The 19,450-nt window shown below is 48.5% G+C and overlaps 2 protein-coding genes across 2 annotated transcripts; both read left to right on the top strand.

The window, feature by feature from the left end:
• Positions 1–438: 438 nt before the first annotated feature.
• On the top strand, positions 439–5,823 carry LOC125507332 (uncharacterized). The gene is made up of 14 exons (XM_048671949.2): positions 439–828; positions 1,435–1,508; positions 1,605–1,722; positions 1,841–1,923; positions 2,007–2,172; positions 2,250–2,443; positions 2,823–3,010; positions 3,102–3,197; positions 3,449–3,564; positions 4,172–4,273; positions 4,363–4,472; positions 4,566–4,653; positions 4,965–5,182; positions 5,287–5,823. The coding sequence occupies exons 1-14, from the start codon at positions 727–729 to the stop codon at positions 5,489–5,491; spliced, it is 1,860 nt and encodes a 619-aa protein (XP_048527906.2). The 5' UTR covers positions 439–726; the 3' UTR covers positions 5,492–5,823.
• Positions 5,824–6,856: 1,033 nt separating this feature from the next.
• Positions 6,857–11,596, top strand: LOC125506669 (protein AMEIOTIC 1 homolog). Its single transcript, XM_087525357.1, has 6 exons — positions 6,857–8,787; positions 9,087–9,183; positions 9,995–10,057; positions 10,260–10,322; positions 10,455–10,538; positions 10,712–11,596. The coding sequence occupies exons 1-6, from the start codon at positions 7,166–7,168 to the stop codon at positions 11,291–11,293; spliced, it is 2,511 nt and encodes an 836-aa protein (XP_087381483.1). The 5' UTR covers positions 6,857–7,165; the 3' UTR covers positions 11,294–11,596.
• Positions 11,597–19,450: the final 7,854 nt, after the last annotated feature.

Raw genomic sequence — 19,450 nt, 5'->3', positions numbered from 1 at the left:
GTGTGTTTTAGTGAACTTGCTACTTGCTTGTTGGATGGGTCCCACAAAAAAAAGGAAATGCGAACCCATCTGTGATTGGATGGTTAGAAGAACGGTGATGTCCTAATATCATCAGAGTTCAAGTCCTAAACTTGACATTGATGCTTTCATCATTCCTGAATTTATTTCAGACTTCCGGCTTTGTTCATTCAATGGGAGGATACGATCCCGTCGACTGCAAGGCGCCTGTGGTGACTTGGTAAAATCTCAAAATACTATGCCAGCTCAATCTCTGGGAGGTGCTCACAGGGGTAACGTGTGCGTACGTTTATAGGGGTAGTGTATGCTCGTGTATGTGAGCGATTTCGACTGTACTACGTTTAAAAAAATGGAAATTGTTTTTTTTAGGGGTAGAAGAGGAATTTGCTTTTGAGACAATTGGTGCGGGGCGTGGGCGTGGGCGTGGGATGGATGCAGCGCGGGGTGGGCTGAAATTTCCCCAAAACTTTCGGCTTCTCTCCCCCTGCCGCCCGGACCCGGTGGGGAAAATCTTTCCCTCTCCTCTCCGCCGCCCGCCCGCCCGCTCCCGCTTCCGCCGTCTCCAATCAATCCCGCCTCCGCCGCCTACCCAAAAGAAACCCTCCTCCGCGGCCCCGGCCCCCCGCCGCCGCGTCCGGGACTGAGCGAAAGTGAGGTCGGGCTAGGCGTGGCCTGGGAGGGGTTTCGGATGCTGCTGGCAGCAGTCTAATGGCGCAGGCCGCCGTCGAGCCCGCGGCGAGCGGCGGCGCGTTCATCCAGAGGCCGGCCGAGGCCCCGAGGATGAAGCGGAAGACCCCCTCCGAGCTGCGAGTAATGCCCCAATCTCTCCCCCCCCCCCCCCCCCCCCCCCCTTTTTTTTTTCTTTTTCATAATACCTCCAATCCATGCTTGGTTCCTTGTCGCTACAATCCAGAGATGCAGCGCTGCAGTTATTTTGAAACGCGACGCCGAACAAGTCCCAAACAAGATCTTGACGCAGCGCTGCAGTTATTTTGAAAGAAAGGCGTTTATTACCCATTAAGAACGATGCCACATCCAACCGTTTACGGCGCTTAGGTTTCAGCCAGAGAGTAGCTGCACTGCACCAGAATTTAGCCAAGTGTTTGATGCAGTGCTGCATTGTAATCTACCAATTGGTATACATGCATATGTATAGTTAAATGCGCTGTGAATCAGCCGCATTGTCAGTTTTTTCACTTATGAAGAATGCGTTGTGAAGAACCTCCGTATTTCAGCGATTTTAGGAGAGTGAGTTGATCTTACAAAGGGGAAACATGGGGCCTGCTAGAGCTTCGTCTCCACTTCACATCGCCACATTATTACACACTAAAAATGCATCAAATCCTGCTGCAAGCATTATATGCTACAGGGTCGCAGATGAACACTGAATCTTGTTCCGTTGATTGATTCCCGCAGGAAGAGCAGTTGAAGCGACGCGTGTCTGAAAAGGTTGCCAATGATCAGTCACTCCCTTCTGCGGCGTTTGATAGGTATAAAGTGTTCTTTTGTCGTGTATCGTGATGTTGCTCTCCTCTTGTGCTTGCTTTGTTGGGAAATTTGATGCCTGACTGATTTTCTGGGTATAGGCCAAGCAATGGGCCTCGGAACCCAGAACAGCAGAAAATATCCAAATACATCAGCACTCGTGTCACAGAGGTGTTCCCAGTTAAAAAATCCAGAAACGTTGGGAAAGAAAATTGTAAGGTTAGACGTTGTGTCTTGTTAAAGAAAATGATGCTCATTGCTCCAAGTATTTGACAGCATCGTGTTGAACCACTTGTTTTGTTATATAAGTAACTTGTTATAGTGTCTTTCAAAGCAGGATGCTTTACTGAACAATGAGAAGGCTCCCAAGTCTGCTGATGCTGTAACGGCTTCACAGTCTGCAGAATCTCCGTTTCCACGGTAATTATTTTACCAGAGGCAGTTGATCTTGTTTCATGCGATGTCCATGCTCTTATTTGGATTGTTTTTCTCCCAAAATTCAGCACCAATGATGACTCTGCCCAGTTGGACTCTTCTGTTCCATCGCTCGCGGAAGCAGCAAAACCAGGTTTTAGGAAAGCTGAGAAATGCAGCAAGAATGCTCTGCGGAGTGTATCAGAGCTTCACATTGGCGATGAGAAGCAGGCTGGCTCTAGTAAATTTGACATGGTTAGGAGCATCTACCTAGTGCACTACAGTATATGTATTTATTAACCATCCTCTAATATTTCTAGTGCTCTGTGTAGGACAAAGTGATGAAAGGGTTCGGAGCTCGTGGTGCTTCTGGAGCTTCCAGTGGCACTAACATACAGGCTGGTGATGTTCCTTTGAAGTCTTCAGAGGTGTGCCCTTCCAAGATCACAATACCAGGAAAAAGAGCTCCTTTGGATCTCACCTTGAAGACAACCCTGCAGTTTGTTTCATCATCTTCTGTGAAGTGGTGCGTATGCATTAGCTTCTTTCTTGTTTTCATTTAGAAAATGCACCGTTCCCAGAGAAAGTTCATGAGTATCTTGATTGACCCGGTGACATGTCTTAGATTGACACTCTGAAAATTAGATATGTAAATGGTATGTGTCTCTTGGTTATTTAGTCTCATTGGATGCTTACTACACCTGCAATTTTTTTCCAGAAATTTGAATGAAGTATTGGTGTCTGTATGAGTCAGTGCTCCAAGTGATATCATGTCTAGTACAGCATACGGTTGCTAGGGAAATTAATTGAAATGTACTTGCAAATTGAACCCTGTCGTTTTCGTTTGGTTTTGTTTAGATTTCTGCCTCAAAGGTCCAAAGTATAATAACTCTTGCCTGCAACAGGTGTCACAATTTGAGTACAAGTTGTAGGGGCACTGTTGCTGGAGGTAGATCTCAAAGTTCAGGACGCACGAGGCAAGAGAGCAACAAGGAATTCTTGTTCTCGAAGGCACTCCAGTCATGGGTATATCCACAATCCATGTTACCTGCTCCCATCGTATCTGCCATGCTCTCATCAACTGCACGAGGAGGTAATTACTAGACTGAACTATTGCGTGCTTTTCAAGATAAAATATCCCCGTACTTTTGTGGATCTTTACCCTTTCTCCTTCTGGCATGTAGAAAAAGATTTCATGGACAAAAGGTATCAGGATTGGGAAGATTCTTTTCAGAATCTTTACTACATGTTCCGGAAGAATCTATTGAATATCTTCTATGGTATCTTCTTGCTCCTCATACCTCAATCCTTCATAATAATCTGATTAGTCATATATATGAAACATTTAACTGTCTTTGTACATGTACAAAGAATTCTGAACATGTTAAGATTCCACATTTGTCTCATGATTACCTTCGATTGCAGTTATATTTCATTTTCGTGGGAAGTATTGAATCTTTAGGTTCTACTAGACTGTGAGTCTATGGCTCACCCTCATTCATCTTACTGAACATTACTTTTGTTATTGCAGTTTATACAGCACAATTTGTTGCTCTATTTATCAGCGGAAACGGTTCGGAGAAGCAGTCCTGTAACGCCTACTTATCACAATCTACACGTGGCATGAGGTCACTACTACGAAAACAGGTCAGTCCTTCATTTTGTTTTTCCAACCTCACCATCGTTTCACATTTCTTTTTGAAACCCCTATTACAGTGCCACATTTCTGTTACAGACCAACCATTATGTACATTACTGCTTCCAACTTCTAAGTGTTACTTCACTCAAGTAGATCGACTTATTGGTTGGCAAGTCTATTCTAGATTTCTTCATTTTCCACTTCCATTTTTTTGGGGGACTTACGACATATGAGTTACAACATCACACTAGTTCCACATGTGAATAAAGCTTTAAGACTTTTGTGATTAAACTCAGTGCTTCTTCTGTTTGCCAATTTTACTGAAAGAAACATCTTTTTGGTTGTTGAAGTCGATTTTCTACACTTATTTGGTATTTCTGTGTAAACTAATATAAGACGTTTTAGGTCACTACTTTAGTGATTTAAAATGTCTTATATTAGTTTACAAGGGAGTACCATAATAGAAACGAAATATTAACTTGGTATGTTGGTCTCTAGGGCATCGAATTGCTCCAGGCCAATCCAAGCTGTGTTGATTTCAAGCTTTGTACTGGGTTAACACATCATTGTCACTTGCGATCATAATTGTGTGACCATATGACTGCATTGTTGCAGGGTGTTTGCTTTTCTATGCCCCTATGCAAGGCCGAAGTGGAGCAGGCCACCGAAGACGACCTGATCGAATTCTCAAAAATCCGAACACTCAACCTGGGCCAGGTTCTATTTAATTCTTCAACTTGCACTTATTTGCTCTGGTAAGGCTGCAGCTAGTAACTGACTGTGATTGTTTTCTATTGAATGGGCAGACACTTCATATAGATGCTTTATCTGAGGTGGACAACACCACGCAGTCACTCCTTTCATTTACTGGCAATAAGAGCGTTCATGGCTTATATGATGTCTTGTTGAACTACAAGTAGGGTGCTTAATCTGTAATAATCACTCTGTTCCTTTTAACCCCCTGGGTTTTTCATGTTGTGTAATCTAAACCTGTGATTTCTTTTTCCAGATCCTTTCTGAATTCATTATCTGCCACAGACGTCCCGGTGCTCTATTCACCGGTGCCATTTCAAAATGGTTCCCTCCATATTCCCGAGGTAGTTTCATTTCCATCGACTTTGTTTTTCTTCCTGCCTGCTTCCTTAGGCAGCAAGCAAAATGGTTTTGCGGACCCACATTTACGTCCAGTTATTAACCATGTGGTGCTACTGCTGCACAACTATCTATCATTAGTGCAAGTATTTTGTTTGCTGGATTCGCTGTTAATAAGTCACAGAATGCTTGGTCTAAAAGCACCTTATTCATCCACTTGAAATCGAAGCAGCTATACTATGTTTTATAACGCCTCGCTGTGTTTGTGCAAAAACTCGGAAAATCTCATACCCTCCCTGAATACATGGTCTTGCAGGTGATATGCAGGGAGATGAGGAAAGCCGACAATGGCCTGGCCTCGTCTAGTGTTTGTGATGACGGTGGAGAAGCTGGATTAGCGGCGTCTGATCCCCCTCTTGTGGCGGGTGGCAGCATGTGCTACAGCATGGAGATAAAGGATGCGGCTCTCCCGCCATGGGTCGTCTCGGGCGTCTGTGCCGTGATGACCTCAGACACGGACCGCTTCGATCTAACGTAAGCACCAAGGTTCCTCCCCGCCATCATCCATCGCCCATTGGAAACCCTTTTTCTGCACGTGCTGAAAATAGCGGCTGCGTGTGCTTCTGTTGTTTTTGCAGGATCGGGTTGGAGCCCTCATCTGCTGGCCTGAACGCCGCCTTGGCATCCCTAGGCACGGACGCACGGTCGAAGACGACACCACCGGAAGGCGTCTGCGAGGCCCTGGGCGTCCCCGGCGCCGTCCTGGTCCCCTCGCTGTGCTCGGCGTCGCTCCGGGGACTGAGCTATGAACGCGGCAAGTACCTCGCGCGCACGACCGCGTGAGCTCCCCCAGAGAGGCGCCTCGGGGCTCAGAGAGGGCGGTGCGGGTGCTTGTGCGGACCCGCCATTTTTGGTGTTCCGGTGTGGGCAGAAGTAGAAGGCTCCTCCACGGCATGATGTTGATCTAGAGTAGAAGTAGAAGCCTGATCGATGAAAGAAAGAGGTCTCCTTGTAGGAGGAGGTGGTATATCCAGTTCCAGCTGCTCAGCTTTTGCGCTCTGGGTAGGGTAGTAGTGCTAATGGAGGGCTGTAACTTCTGGACGTGTGTTATTTACCCTTCCCCGACTGGTAATTAATCTGCTAATTGATGGAAAAATGATCTTTCTTGACTTCTCCGTCTGTCCGTGTTTTTTTTTCCTTGGCTTCCTTTCATGTTTTGGCGGGAGACCAGAGCCAGAGCCGCTTCTGTTTCCTTGTTGGATTGGATGGTTTCTTACTCTCTTCTGGTTGGTTGGTCAGTTAGTACGTGCTCAGGTTTGTCGTCTCGTGCTGTTTGGTTTGCTTCATCCTCCTTAATTAATTGATTCTACGAGAAACTCTCATCGCTAGAACAGTAGCAGAAACCTGATAAAAAAAAACCCAGCCCTGGAGCTGCACTGCCAATGTACCCAGCAGACTGATGATGGCCCCTTCTTGACAAGCAAAGCATCTACGTACTTGATGAGGAGTAGCCTTACAGATGAAGCACTTATTTTTAATTCCATCACACATGGACTTACGGTGTCCAGGATGGATCACCACAACTGTAGCAGATTGACCCCCCCTTGATCAGCAGAGCCTGAAGAATTCTTTGGTCCTTCTGTTTCTGCTGCCACAGTTGATTTTGTTGCCCCCCCCCCCCCCCCCCCCCCCCCTTGTTGGTCTGGTCTGGGTTCACTGTTTGTCGATGAGGTGCTTGCAGGAATTGACCTCCTGAACCCCCTTGCTGGGGGACATGGGAGGGCGGCCTCCAGCAAACCGACGAACAGGCCATCCAAAGCGGAGCAGAGCAGAGGCAGGATCATGGCAATCAGGTTGCCAGTAATTGCCGGCGCGATCCTCCTCAAGGGCATTTTGATTTTTTTGGCGGGAAGAGAGCAGTTGGGAGTGGGACGACCGCGTTGTCTCTTTGCTCCGGTTTTGAATTTTGGCGGGAACCGAGCAGAGAGAAAGCGGGCACACCACGACGGACGGACGGACGGACGTATCTGTATCTCCCCTCTCTCTGCTGTGCAGTGCTTTTTCTGCTTTCCTTGATCCGAGACGATCCCTTTTCAGGTTCCTTTCCGGCGAATCCCCCACCACCACAGCAGAGGAGACATGGGGAGGGATAGGATCAAGCCCAACCCCCCCCCCCCCCTCTCTCTCTCTCTCTCTCTCTCTCTCTCTCTCTCTTCTCTCGTGTTCCTCCTCGCCTGGCAAAGCAAACCAAAGCTGCCACCCAACAACCATCCTTCCCCTTCCCCTTCCCTTCTTCTCTGACCGGAGCGGACCTGACCTGCCACCCGGCCTGCAGCACACCAGCCGCCCTTCTCTTGGCCGCGCCGCCTTTGTCTTCTTCTTATACCCCCATCCCCTCCTCCTCCCTTCCACCACCGGCCTCTTCGCTTTCTTGGAACCCAATCCTCCCTCCCGCTCCTGCTCGTCTCCATCCACCATTCTCCTTCCCTTGGCGGCCTGCTCTGCTCTGCCCACGCGATGAGCGCCACGGCCATCCACGCCTCCGCCGTCCTGCGCCGCCGCGCCATCGCCGACGACCTCGGCGTGGACGCCCACGACGCCTACTGGGCCGCCGCGCCCCGCCTCTACGACTTCTCCAAGCACCACCTCTTCAAGCACGACGACGACCGCCAAAGCGACAACCTCAAGCCGGAGCACGACGCCCACGACATCAACCCCAAGCCGGAGCACGACCGCGACCTCCCCAAGCCGGAGCACGAGCGCGACCCGGACCCGCTCCCACCTGCACCGCCAGCGCCGTCCCCGCGGGCGCCTTCGCCTTCGCCGCTGCCGAGGAAGCCCAGCGCCCACCTCTGCCTGCTCGCGCTGCAGGGCACCGGCCTCGGCTGGGGCGTCCGGAAGCGGGTCCACTACGTCGCCCGCAACCGCGCCCCGCGCCACGACGATCGCCCCCGTGTACACCCCCTGCCTGCGCCGGCCGCCGTCGTCGCCGAGACCCCGCACGATCGCCGTCCCGCGCCCGCCACCGGCGTCCACCAGAGCGCGAACGCGGACGAGGGCAGCTCCAGCAACGTCAAGACCAAGGACCTGCTCGGGCTGCTTGGGGAGACGCAGGCGGACAAGGAGGAGGGAGGAGACAGCGGCCGCCGGGAGGAGGAGGAGCCGGCCGTGGCGGAGGTGAGGACGACCAAGAAGCGGAGGAGGAGGAAGCCCGGCCGTGTCCATAGCTTCAGCCTCCCCAAGAGGAGGGTCCGAAAGCCCGCTCCCGCTCCGAAGGTCGAGGCTTTCGAGGACGCCGACGCCGGGCCGGAAGCAGAGAGCCAGCGCAAGGTGGTGGCCAGGGCGGACAAGGCCAAGAGGAAGAGGAACGACGTTCGTCGCCGTGGCCGTGGCGTCCCCAAGCGCGCCAAGAAGGCGACCCCGCCGGTGCCGGAGGAGGAGGAGCGCAAGGTGGTCAAGAAGGAGAAGAAGACGAACCTGCCGGAGGAGGAGAAGCGCGGCGGCCGGGACGAGCGCACCGCGGTCAAGACGGAGAGGAAGAGGGGCCTGCCGGAGGAGGAGCGCACGGCGGTGGTGCTGGTGGCCGTCAAGAGGGAGAGGAAGAGCAAGGCTCCTCTCTGCGGCCGCGCCGTCACCGTCACGGAGGAGCCGGAGACGAAGCCCGCTCGCGCAGTCAAGGCCGAGGAGGCCACCACCGCCGCCTTGGCCGCGGCGCCGCGCGGCATGGTCGACCGGTGGACGGCCACGCGCTACGCGGCCGCCGAGGCGTCCCTGCTCGGCGTCCTGCGCCGCTTCGGCGCGCGCCCCGGCAAGACCGTCCCCCGCGGCGAGCTGCGGCAGGCGGCGCGCAAGCACATCGGCGACACGGGCCTCCTCGACCACCTCCTCAAGCACACCGCGGACAAGGTGCCGCGCGGCAGTGCCGAGCGCATCCGCCGCCGCCACACCGCCGACGGCGCCATGGAGTACTGGCTCGAGCCGGCCGAGCTCGCGGCCCTGCGCCGGGAGGTCGGCGTCGACCCCTACTGGGTGCCGCCTCCAGGGTGGAAGCGCGGGGACCCCGTGTCCGCCGACGGCTACGCGCTCAAGGCAAAGAGGCAGGTGGAGGAGCTCACCAAGGAGCTCGCCGGAGTAAAAAGGTCTCCTTTTCCCTGTTCTCCTGCCATCTTCTCTTGCAATTTCTTCTTCATCTTCTTGGATTGGTCTAACCGGAGAATGCAGTGCAATGCTGATACGATCTTCCATTGATTCTTGCATGTGACAAAGAAATGTTTGTGCTAAAGTTGATCATTTGTGCTGAATTACTAACATTTCTGTACTGTTAAGACTGAATTTTGTAACATTTTGTTACAATTGTCAACATTTTTTGCATACAGTTAGTAGCAATGCTAGTTTTGTGTTGGCACTGAATCCTGTTGCTCTGAATTTGTGTATGAAGGCACATGCAGCAGCTGGTGAAGGCACATCAAGGCACAATGAACAATGAGGTGAAACCTGAGGCAGTCAAAGCCTGCATTTCTCATGAGCCTTATCAGGTGATCACACTTATCTGTCCTGAGATATGCATCTCTTTGCTTTGCATCTCTCTGTTTGCATCATGTATGTTTGCTGTCAAAATTACATCTCCCTGTTCTGCATCATGTAAGTTTGTTGAAGTAAATTCTTTTTGGGGAAAATGTTGTATGCATGCATGGATGTAGCCGGTACCCTTAGTTGTGATGCACACTTGTCAGCTGTCAGGGTTTGCATGTTTCTGGTTCCATCTTCTGTGAAAACTTTGGTGTTGGAGTTTCAGTTACAGAAAGAACTTTGACATTTGAGTTTGCTTGGAAGTGGAAAGTCTTTGGTGATAGTCTTGGTTTTGTGATAGTCTTGTTTTTGGATTTTCAATTACATCAAGAAAGAAAATTTGACATTTGAGTTGCTTCCATGTGGCAATTCTTGGTTTTGGTTGCCTCATAGTATTACATTGCATTGCAGTACTGCATCAGAAATTTGTAAGATGCAGGAGCAGGTTTGCCTTTCCAAAGCATGGTACATTTGTAGCTCTCAATTTGTCTCCTCTGGAAAGGCATTGCAGGGACACCTGCAGTACACACTAATCTTTCTCAGCTTTGCTTCTCACATTTCATTTTTCACACCTGAGGTTAAGGTGGATGTTTAGGCCAGGCACCTTTTTATTTCCAATGATGATCTGCAAGTACACTTGACATTGGTAGTTTTAATCATCAGAATGCATCTCTCTTTCCACTAGTGCTGTAAGAATTGCAAAGTTCACTTTCTTTTTCTTTATTCCATGGAGCATTTCCTTAGCTGATCTTGAACTCATGATGATCTTATTTGCAGGACAAGTATGAGTGTGTGCTGAAGGCCAATGGCAATCTGGAAAAGCAAGTTCAGTCCTTGGAGGTACTGCTGCAACTCCTCAGTTTAAATTCATCATACTTATCTAGTTTATCAAAAAAAAAATCATACTTATCTAGTTAGTTAGTTATCTTGCAAGAAATGCCTGCCAAGTTAAATCTGAACAATCAGATTCTACTTTCCTGGCTGAATTGTTGTCTCCACATTGTTGATCATGCTGAAGCCGTTGCTGTGCATCTGTCTTCAGGAGAAGTACGTGAGCGCGGCACGGGCGAATGGCAAGCTGGAGGAGGAGGTTCTGTTCCTCAAGGTACATCTGAATTTTAACCAAATATTTGCCCAGCTCCTGTTCTCATTGTACTGTACAGATCAACTTTAGCTGCATTTCTTGATGAGTTAATCATGTGCCTGATGTGGAGTTGATTCTGAATCTGTTGTGCAGGAGAGGTATGAGGCTGTGCTTGAGAAGAACACCAGGCTGGAGCAGCAGGTGGCTGCTCTCTCCACTTCTTTCCTGTCTCTCAAGGTACACTTCGCTGCAGTTCATCAACTGCACCAGTTGCATGATGAATGATGAATAATCTTTCTGATTTCTTGTTATGATGGCATTTGCTCCAAGATTCTGTGCCTGATGATTACATATTAGCATCAGATTTGAGGAATGATTTGGTAATTTAGTGCTGTGTGTGTGATGAACAGGAGGGCATGCAGCTTCTGAATGCTGGGGAGCAGCAGCAGCAGCAGCAGCTGCGGATCATGGGACCGGAGCCGCGTCTTCTTCTGTGCGCCAGGGAGTGCGGCGAAGCTGACAGGCAGGAGAGCAATGGCGCAGGCGACCAGCTCGCCGACGTCGACGGCGACGGCGGGAAGTGCAGGGAGTGGCCGGACGAGGCGCAACCATCGTCCCCGCGGACACCGACGGCGGCGAGAGTCGCGTCCGTGGACGACGACGAGTGCGCGATGGATGGCGGCCTCGAGCTCCCGCCCACGCCGCCGTCGGCCTCCTCCACCAACGCCGCCTCCTCCACCAAGCTCCTGCTCCTCCCCGCCCCGGACTCGCCGGTCCAGCACCCTCCGCAGCCGCCGGCCACCAGCAGCAGCCCCAGGGTTGACAGCGGCCTCGACCTGCAGCTCCGGCACACGGCGCAGGACGCGGCGTCGCTGCCGTTCCCGTGCGGAGCCACCGCCGTCCGTCCATCGCCGGAAGGCGGGAAGACGACGACGACCGGCGGCGGCGGCAGAGTGGGCACCGAGCTGGCCCTCGCCACCCCCTCCTACTGACCGACCGTCCAAGTTTTTGCCCCCCATCGCCATTGACGAGACAGATCGTAGCAAGACAACACCGCTGCACAGGGAACAGGATAGGAGAAGGAAGAGGGTGAAGAAAGACAATACTCTGCATCACTACTGCTGCTGATGATCGTTTGTTGGGTTCTCCATTGCCAACCTTAATTTTCATCTTGTTTGTAGCAGTATGTTCGTCGTCGTTGTCATGGATCAGACTTTGATTTTGAGACCCGTCTTTCTGCATGTTGCTGTTTAATCTGCTCGCCCACTGCAGAAATCAGAGACAGCTTAACTAGTTTTTCTGATCCTCGATTTGTCTTGTCATCAGTTGCAATGTGGTTATACGTGTCCTCAAGATGATCATGACAAAGTGCAGAGACACATGGCAAGATCATGTTTGCACATCTCGAAGTACGGCGAGTAAACATCTCACATTTGATACCGCAAACGCCTGAAGTTCTTGCTTCATGAGATGCAATGTTCTTGCTTCATGCATATGCTCCGAGCATTACAAGCACATACCTGGCTGATCCAGGCGACAGTTACATGACATCAATTAAGAATAACATTTTTTTAATAAATGATAGAACTTTATTAATTCGGAATAACAGTTACATCGCCTAAGAGGAGGGGTATAATATCATTCAGAGGCTCCTCAAACGAATCATAATAAGTGGGAGAAAACCTAGTTACCCTAGCAAGTGTTAGAATAATGGGCTTGGCCGATGAAGATTTTCTGTAATTCCTATTGTAAATCTCAAAATCCCATGAAAAAAATGGCAAGAGGTGGTTCTAAAGTTTAGTCCCACGCTGAAAGTGGAGGAGGTGTGAAACCAACTTAAATAGCGGGTTCTCTGCACTCCACTAAATGATAGGTTAAGGAGAGAAAGAGAACACCACACACACGTGCTCGCCCTGCCCACCTGGCTGGGTGCTGGCGTGCAACATTGGACATGCGCGTAAATGGTCCGCCAAAATCTGGCCCGTGACATTGCAGGGGCGTGGTTTCTTTTTGCCGTTTTATTTTTTTTATGTCTTGGCAGACAAGTTGATTGTTTTCTTGTCCAATAAGTTTGGAAATCAAGTCGCTTTGAGATTGTGATCACGACACGATACCACCTTGGTCCTCCTATATATACGACAACCAGCCACAAGCAAACACACATCGAAAACGAGTTAGGGTTTTGCCTCCTCTCGCTATTTGCGCCTCCACCATAGTCTACTCAATCCCGAACGCCAGCATGGACCGACCAGTGGGAGAGTGATTACTCGATATTTTGTCACTTTTATAAGAGGGGTTTGATGTCGTTTTTAATAATTCTTGTATCTTTCTAGCGCTAATCCTTCGAGAAAAAAGAAAACATGTTTTTCTTATTGATGTGCAGGAATATAGTACTTATTTGGAAGGAAACCAATCAAACCCTAGCAAATGAAGCTATTTGGGGCAATTTTCCTTTTGGGCAAAAGTGTAATAGAGGCAACATAGCGCAAGACGACGCATGGTACAAGTGCACCCGCTCGTACCAGCGGTCATACCACACGATGTCGCCACCCCCTTATCTACAGAAGCCTTTTGTGAAGGGGACAATATCGAATACAGAGAGGAGCAGTCGCCACCACGTTCATAACAGAGAGAGAAGAGATACGGAGAAGAATTCTCGGAGATCCATCCCATTTCTTCCGCCCCATCTCCATTTCATTCATCGCAACATCACCATAGGGGGAGGAATTCCAAGTTGTAAGATTAGGGTTTGTGACACTATTCATACTCATCTCGAGATCGAGACTTGTTCAATCATTCATCTTATTACAAATCTTTTTGATATTATTGAGATGAATTCCCTTTGTTTGACATCTGGAGTTATTTGGTTATCCCCCTCTCATGCATGAGCAATTCCCCATAGGTGTTGGAGATGTAGGGGATTGATGAAATTCATTTGTGTCTATTATATATGCCATCATTTGTCGCAATAGTTCTATGATTGTTCACTAATTTGTTTATCTGTGGTGAACATAATGTGTGTTGTCCAATTTAAGAGCCCATGCAACATGATTCGAAGACCTACACAGATAACACATATTGTTTAGTGAGTCTGTGTCCTCCAGGTGATAGGTGTTGATATCTATGAGGAGCGAAGACAATATGAGATAATGGGAATCCACGAAACCTAATGTGTTGTTCCGGTCTTACGACCTTAATTGTGGAAACGGTAATGTTATGGCATCATCGAAGCTGGACTATAGGGGAGATCAATTCTGGCATGCAGGAGTTCGATCATTCATCTGTATCCACTCATCAGCCATTCAAGGACACTGATTCTTGCAAAGTACTGTACCAGGTGACATTGGGAGTAAGCCCTTTTTGGCGTTCTCCATTTTCAACCTATTAAATACCTTGTCGGCATACGTGCTCTAGCTAAGCACTATTAGGCATTGCTACTCCCGTAGGAGTTGTTGGATTCCCCGGAGTGGAAAGGTTAGCATAGCAACAGAAAGTATTTCTCTTAGTTAAGAACTAAGGTTTATCGAACCAGTAGGAGGCACCACACTAACAACGTTAGCAGTACTTGCACACAAACACAACAATTGCTTGCACCCAACAAAGGCAAGGGGGGCATCATGATACATCTCCATCGTATATACTTTTCCAAACACTTTTGCCCTTGTTTTGGACTCTAACTTGCATGATTTGAATGGAACTAACCCGGACTGACGCTGTTTTCAGCAGAATTGCCATGGTGTTATTTTTGTGCAGAAATAAAAGTTCTCGGAATGACCTGAAAATCAACGGAGAATTATTTTGGAATATATAAAAAATACTGGAAGAAAGATCCATGCCAGGGGGGCCACACCCTGTCCACGAGGGTGGGGGCGCACCCAACCCCCCTGAGCGCGCCCCCTGCCTTGTGGGCCCCTTGGAGCTCCACCGACCTCAACTCCAACTCCATATATTCGTGTTCGGGGAGAAAAAAATCAGAGAGAATGATTCATCGCGTTTTACGATACGGAGCCGCCGCCAAGCCCTAAACTCTCTCGGGAGGGCTAATCTGGAGTCCGTTCGGGGCTCCGGAGAGGGGAATCCGTCGCCATCGTCATCATCAACCTTCCTCCATCACCAATTTCATGATGCTCACCGCCGTGCGTGAGTAATTCCATCGTAGGCTTGCTGGACAGTGATGGGTTGGACGAGATTTATCATGTAATCGAGTTAGTTTTGTTAGGGTTTGATCCCTAGTATTCACTATGTTCTGAGATTGATGTTGCTATGACTTTGCTATGCTTAATGCTTGTCATTAGGGCCCGAGTGCCATGATTTCAAATCCAAACCTATTATGTTTTCATCAATATATGAGAGTTCTTGATCCTATCTTGCAAGTCTATAGTCACCTACTATGTGTTATGATCCGGCAACCCGAAGTGACAATAATCAGGATCACTCCCGGTGATGACCATAGCTTGAGGAGTTCATGTATTCACTATGTGTTAATGCTTTGGTCCGGTACTTGATAACCCACAAGTATAGGGGATCGCAACAGTTTTCGAGGGTAGAGTATTCAACCCAAATTTATTGATTTGACACAAGGGGAGCCAAAGAATATTCTCAAGTATTAGCAGCTGAGTTGTCAATTGAACCACACCTGGAAACTTAATATCTGCAGCAAAGTGTTTAGTAGCAAGGTAATATGATAGTGGTGATAATGGTAACAAAAGGTAACAGTAGTAAAAGCAATGTTTTTGGTATTTTGTAGTGATGATAACAATAGCAACGGAAAAGTAAATAAGCGGAGAACAATATATGGAAAGCTCGTAGGCAATGGATCGGTGATGGAGAATTATGCCGGATGCGGTTCATCATGTAACAGTCATAACCTAGGATGACACAGAACTAGCTCCAGTTCATTGATATAATGTAGGCATGTATTCCGAACATAGTCATACGTGCTTATGGAAAAGAACTTGCATGGCATCTTTTGTCCTACCCTCCCGTGGCAGCGGGGTCCTTACGGAAACTAAGGGATATTAAGGCCTCCTTTTAATAGAGAACCGGAACAAAGCATTAACACATAGTGAATACATGAACTCCTCAAACTACGGTCATCACCGGTAAGTATCCCGATTATTGTCACTCCGGGGTTAACGGATCATAACACATAATAGGTGACTATAGACTTGCAAGATAGGATCAAGAACACTCATATATTGATGAAAACATAATAGGTTCAGATCTGAAATCATGGCACTCGGGCCCTAGTGACAAGCATTAAGCATAGCAAAGTCATAGCAACATCAATCTCAGAACATAGTGGACACTAGGGATCAAACCCTAACAAAACTAACTCGATTACATGATAGATCCCATCCAACCCATCACCGTCCAGCAAGCCTACGATGGAATTACTCACGCACGCTGGTGAGCATCATGAAATTGGTGATGGAGGATGGTTGATGATGACGATGGCGACGGATTCCCCTCTCCGGAGCCCCGAACGAACTCCAGATCAACCCTCCCAAGAGGTTTTAGGGCTTGGCGGCGGCTCCGTATCGTAAAGCATGATGATTTCTTCTCTTTAATTTTTTTCTCCCTGAAACTCAATATACGGAGGTGGAGTTGGAGTCGGAGAGGCAACAGGGGGCCCACGAGGTAGGGGGGCGCGCCCTAGGGGGGCAGGCGTGCCCCCACCCTCGTGGCAAGGTGGTGGCCCCCCTAGCCTTCATCTTTGGCAGGTATTTTTCTTATTTTCTGAAAAGTGTCTCCGTGAAGTTTCAGGTCATTCCGAGAACGTTTGCTCCTGCACATAAATAAGACCATGGTAATTCTGCTGAAAACAGCGTCAGTCCGGGTTAGTTCCATTCAAATCATGCAAGTTAGAGTCCAAAACAAGGGCAAAAGTGTTTGGAAAAGTAGATACGTTGGAGACGTATCAACTCCCCCAAGCTTAAACCTTTGCTTGTCCTCAAGCAATTCAGTTGACAAACTAAAAGTGATAAAGAAAAACTTTTACAAACTCTGTTTGCTCTTGTTGTTGTAAATATGTAAAGCCAGCATTCAAATTTTCAGCAAATATTATAACTAACCACATTCACAATAACGCATAGGTATCAAGTTTACTCATATCAATAGCATAATCAACTAGAGAGCAATAATAATAAATCTCGGATGATAACACTTTCTCAAAACAATCATAATATGATATAACAAGATGGTATCTCGCTAGCCCTTTCTGAGACCGCATAACATAAATGCAGAGCACCTTTAAAGACCAAGGACTGACTAGACATTGTAATTCATGGTAAAAGAGATCCAGTCAAGTCATACTCAATGTACACTAACAATAATGAATGCAAATGACAACAGTGCTCTCCAACTGGTGCTTTTTAATAAGAGGATGATGACTCAGCATAAAAGTAAATAGATAGGCCCTTCGCACAGGGAAGCAGGGATTTGTAGAGGTGCCAGAGCTTGGTTTTGAAATAGAGGTGGATAATATTTTGAGCGGTATACTTTCATTGTCAACATAACAACCAAGAGATGGCGATATCTTCCATGCTACACACATTATAGGCGGTTCCCAAACAGAATGCTAAAGTTTATGCTCCCCCTTCCACCACAAGCATCAATCCATGGCTTGCTCGAAACAACGAGTGCCTCCAACTAACAAGAGTCCCAGGGGGAGTTTTGTTTGCAATTATTTTGATTTAGTTTGCATAAAGCATGGGACTGGGCATCCCGGCGACCAGCCATTTATCTCATGAGTGAGGAGCGGAGTCCACTCCTCTTGAGAATAACCTGCCTAACATGGAAGATACAAACAGCCCTAGTTGATACATGAGCTATTCGAGCATACAAAACATGATATTTATTTGAAGATTTAGAGTTTGGCACATACAAATTTACTTGGAACGGCAGGTAGATACCGTATATAGGTAGGTATAGTGGACTCATGTGGAATAACTTTGGGGTTTAAGGGATGGATGCACAAGCAGTATTCCCGCTTAGTATAGGTGAAGGCTAGCAAAAGACTGGGAAGCGACCAGCTAGAGAGCGACAACAGTCATGAACATGCATTAAAATTAATCAACATCGAATGCAAGCATGAGTAGGATATAATCCACCATGAACATAAATATCGTGAAGGCTATGTTGATTTTGTTTCAACTACATGCGTGAACATGTGCCAAGTCAAGTCACTTAAATCATTCAGAGGAGTATACCACCCTATCATACCACATCATAACCATCTCAATAGCATGTTGGCACGCAAGGTAAATCATTATAACTCATAGCTAATCAAGCATGGCACAAGAAACTATGATATCTAGTTGTCATTGCAAACATGTTTATTCATAATAGGCCGAATCAGGAACGATGAACTAATCATATTTACAAAAACAAAAGAGGTCGAGTTCATACCAGCTTTTCTCATCTCAGCAAGTCCATCATATATCATCATAATTGCCCTTCACTTGCACGACCGAACGATGTGAATAATAATAATAGTGCACGTGCATTGGACTAAGCTGGGATCTGCAAGCATTCAATAAACAGGAGACGACAAGGCAATATGGGCTCTTTTATCATATCAACAATAATGCATATAAGAGCCTTGAGGGAGTCCTGGATTAGGGGGTCTCCGGACAGCCGGACTATCTCCATTGGCCGGACTGTTAGACTATGAAGATACAAGATTGAAGACTTCGTCTCGTGTCCGGATGGGACTCTACTTGGCGTGGAAGGCAAGCTAGGCAATACGTATATGGATATCTCCTCCTTTGTAACCGACCTTGTGTAACCCTAACCCTCTCCGGTGTCTATATAAACCGGAGGGTTTTAGTCCGTAGGACGACAATCATAACATACAATCTTACCGTAGGCTAGCTTCTAGGGTTTAGCCTCTCTGATCTCGTGGTAGATCTACTCTTGTAACACTCATATCTTCAATATCAATCAAGCAGGACGTAGGGTTTTACCTCCATCAAGAGGGCCCGAACCTGGGTAAAACTTCGTGTCCCTTGCCTCCTATTACCATCCGGCCTAGACGCACAGTTCGGGACCCCCTACCCGAGATCCGCCGGTTTTGACACCGACATTGGTGCTTTCATTGAGAGTTCCTCTGTGTTGTCGCTGTTAGGCTTGATGTCTCCTACTATCATCGATAACAATGCGGTCCAGGGTGTGACTTTTCTCCCCGGACAGATCTTCGTATTCGGCGGCTTTGCACTGTGGGCTAATTCGCTTGGACATCTGGAGCAGATTGAAAGCTATGCCCCTGGCCATCAGGTCAGATTTGGAAGTTTGAATTACACAGCCAACATCCGTGGGACTTGATCTTCGACGGATTCAAGCCACAGCCGGACGCGCTGCACTGTCGCGATGGGTATGACCTAGCTCTGCCATCGGACGGTACCCCAGAGGCCGCGCCCGCATCAGCTCCGACCCTTAGCTCGGAGCCAGCTGCGCCAATCGAGGACGGGTGGCTAGACACTGCCTCAGGGGCTGCAGTCTCGACGGCGATCGAGCCAAACACTAGCATAATCCTCTGCGCAGCCCGTGACTCCAAGGTGCTGGACTCTCCTCCGGACCCCGAACCATCCGCACCCCTGCCAATCGAACCCGATTGGGCGCCGATCATGGAATTCACCGCTGCGGATATCTTTCAGCACTCGCCCTTCGGCGACATTCTGAATTCACTAAGGTCTCTCTCTTTGTCAGGAGAGCCCTGGCCGGATCATGGCCAACATGACTGGGATGCGGACGACGAAGAAATTCGACGCCCACCCACCACCCACTTTGTAGCCACTGTCGATGATTTAACCGACATGCTCGACTTCGACTCCGAAGACATCGACGGTATGGACGACGATGTAGGAGACGAACATGAACCAGCACCTACAGGGCACTGGAAAGCCACCTGTCGTATGACATATACATGGTGGATACACCCTTTGAAGGCAACGACGACGAGATAGCGGAGGATGACCCCTCCAAGAAGCAACCCAAGCGCCGACGTCAGCGGCACCGCTCTAAGTCCCGCCAAAGCAAAAGTGGTGATACCGGCATGGGAGATAATAACACTCCGGATAGCGCCGAAGACAACGAAAACCCCCTCCAGCAAGAGTTAGATCAGGAGGATGAAGGAGCCAGCTCTCCTG

Source organism: Triticum urartu, chromosome 5A (genome assembly GCF_056163025.1).
Source record: "Triticum urartu cultivar PI428250 chromosome 5A, HENAU_Tu73, whole genome shotgun sequence".
Lineage (NCBI taxonomy): Eukaryota > Viridiplantae > Streptophyta > Magnoliopsida > Poales > Poaceae > Triticum > Triticum urartu.
The sequence above is the reverse complement of the archived record's forward strand: the minus strand, read 5'-3'. Positions and strand labels throughout refer to the sequence as shown.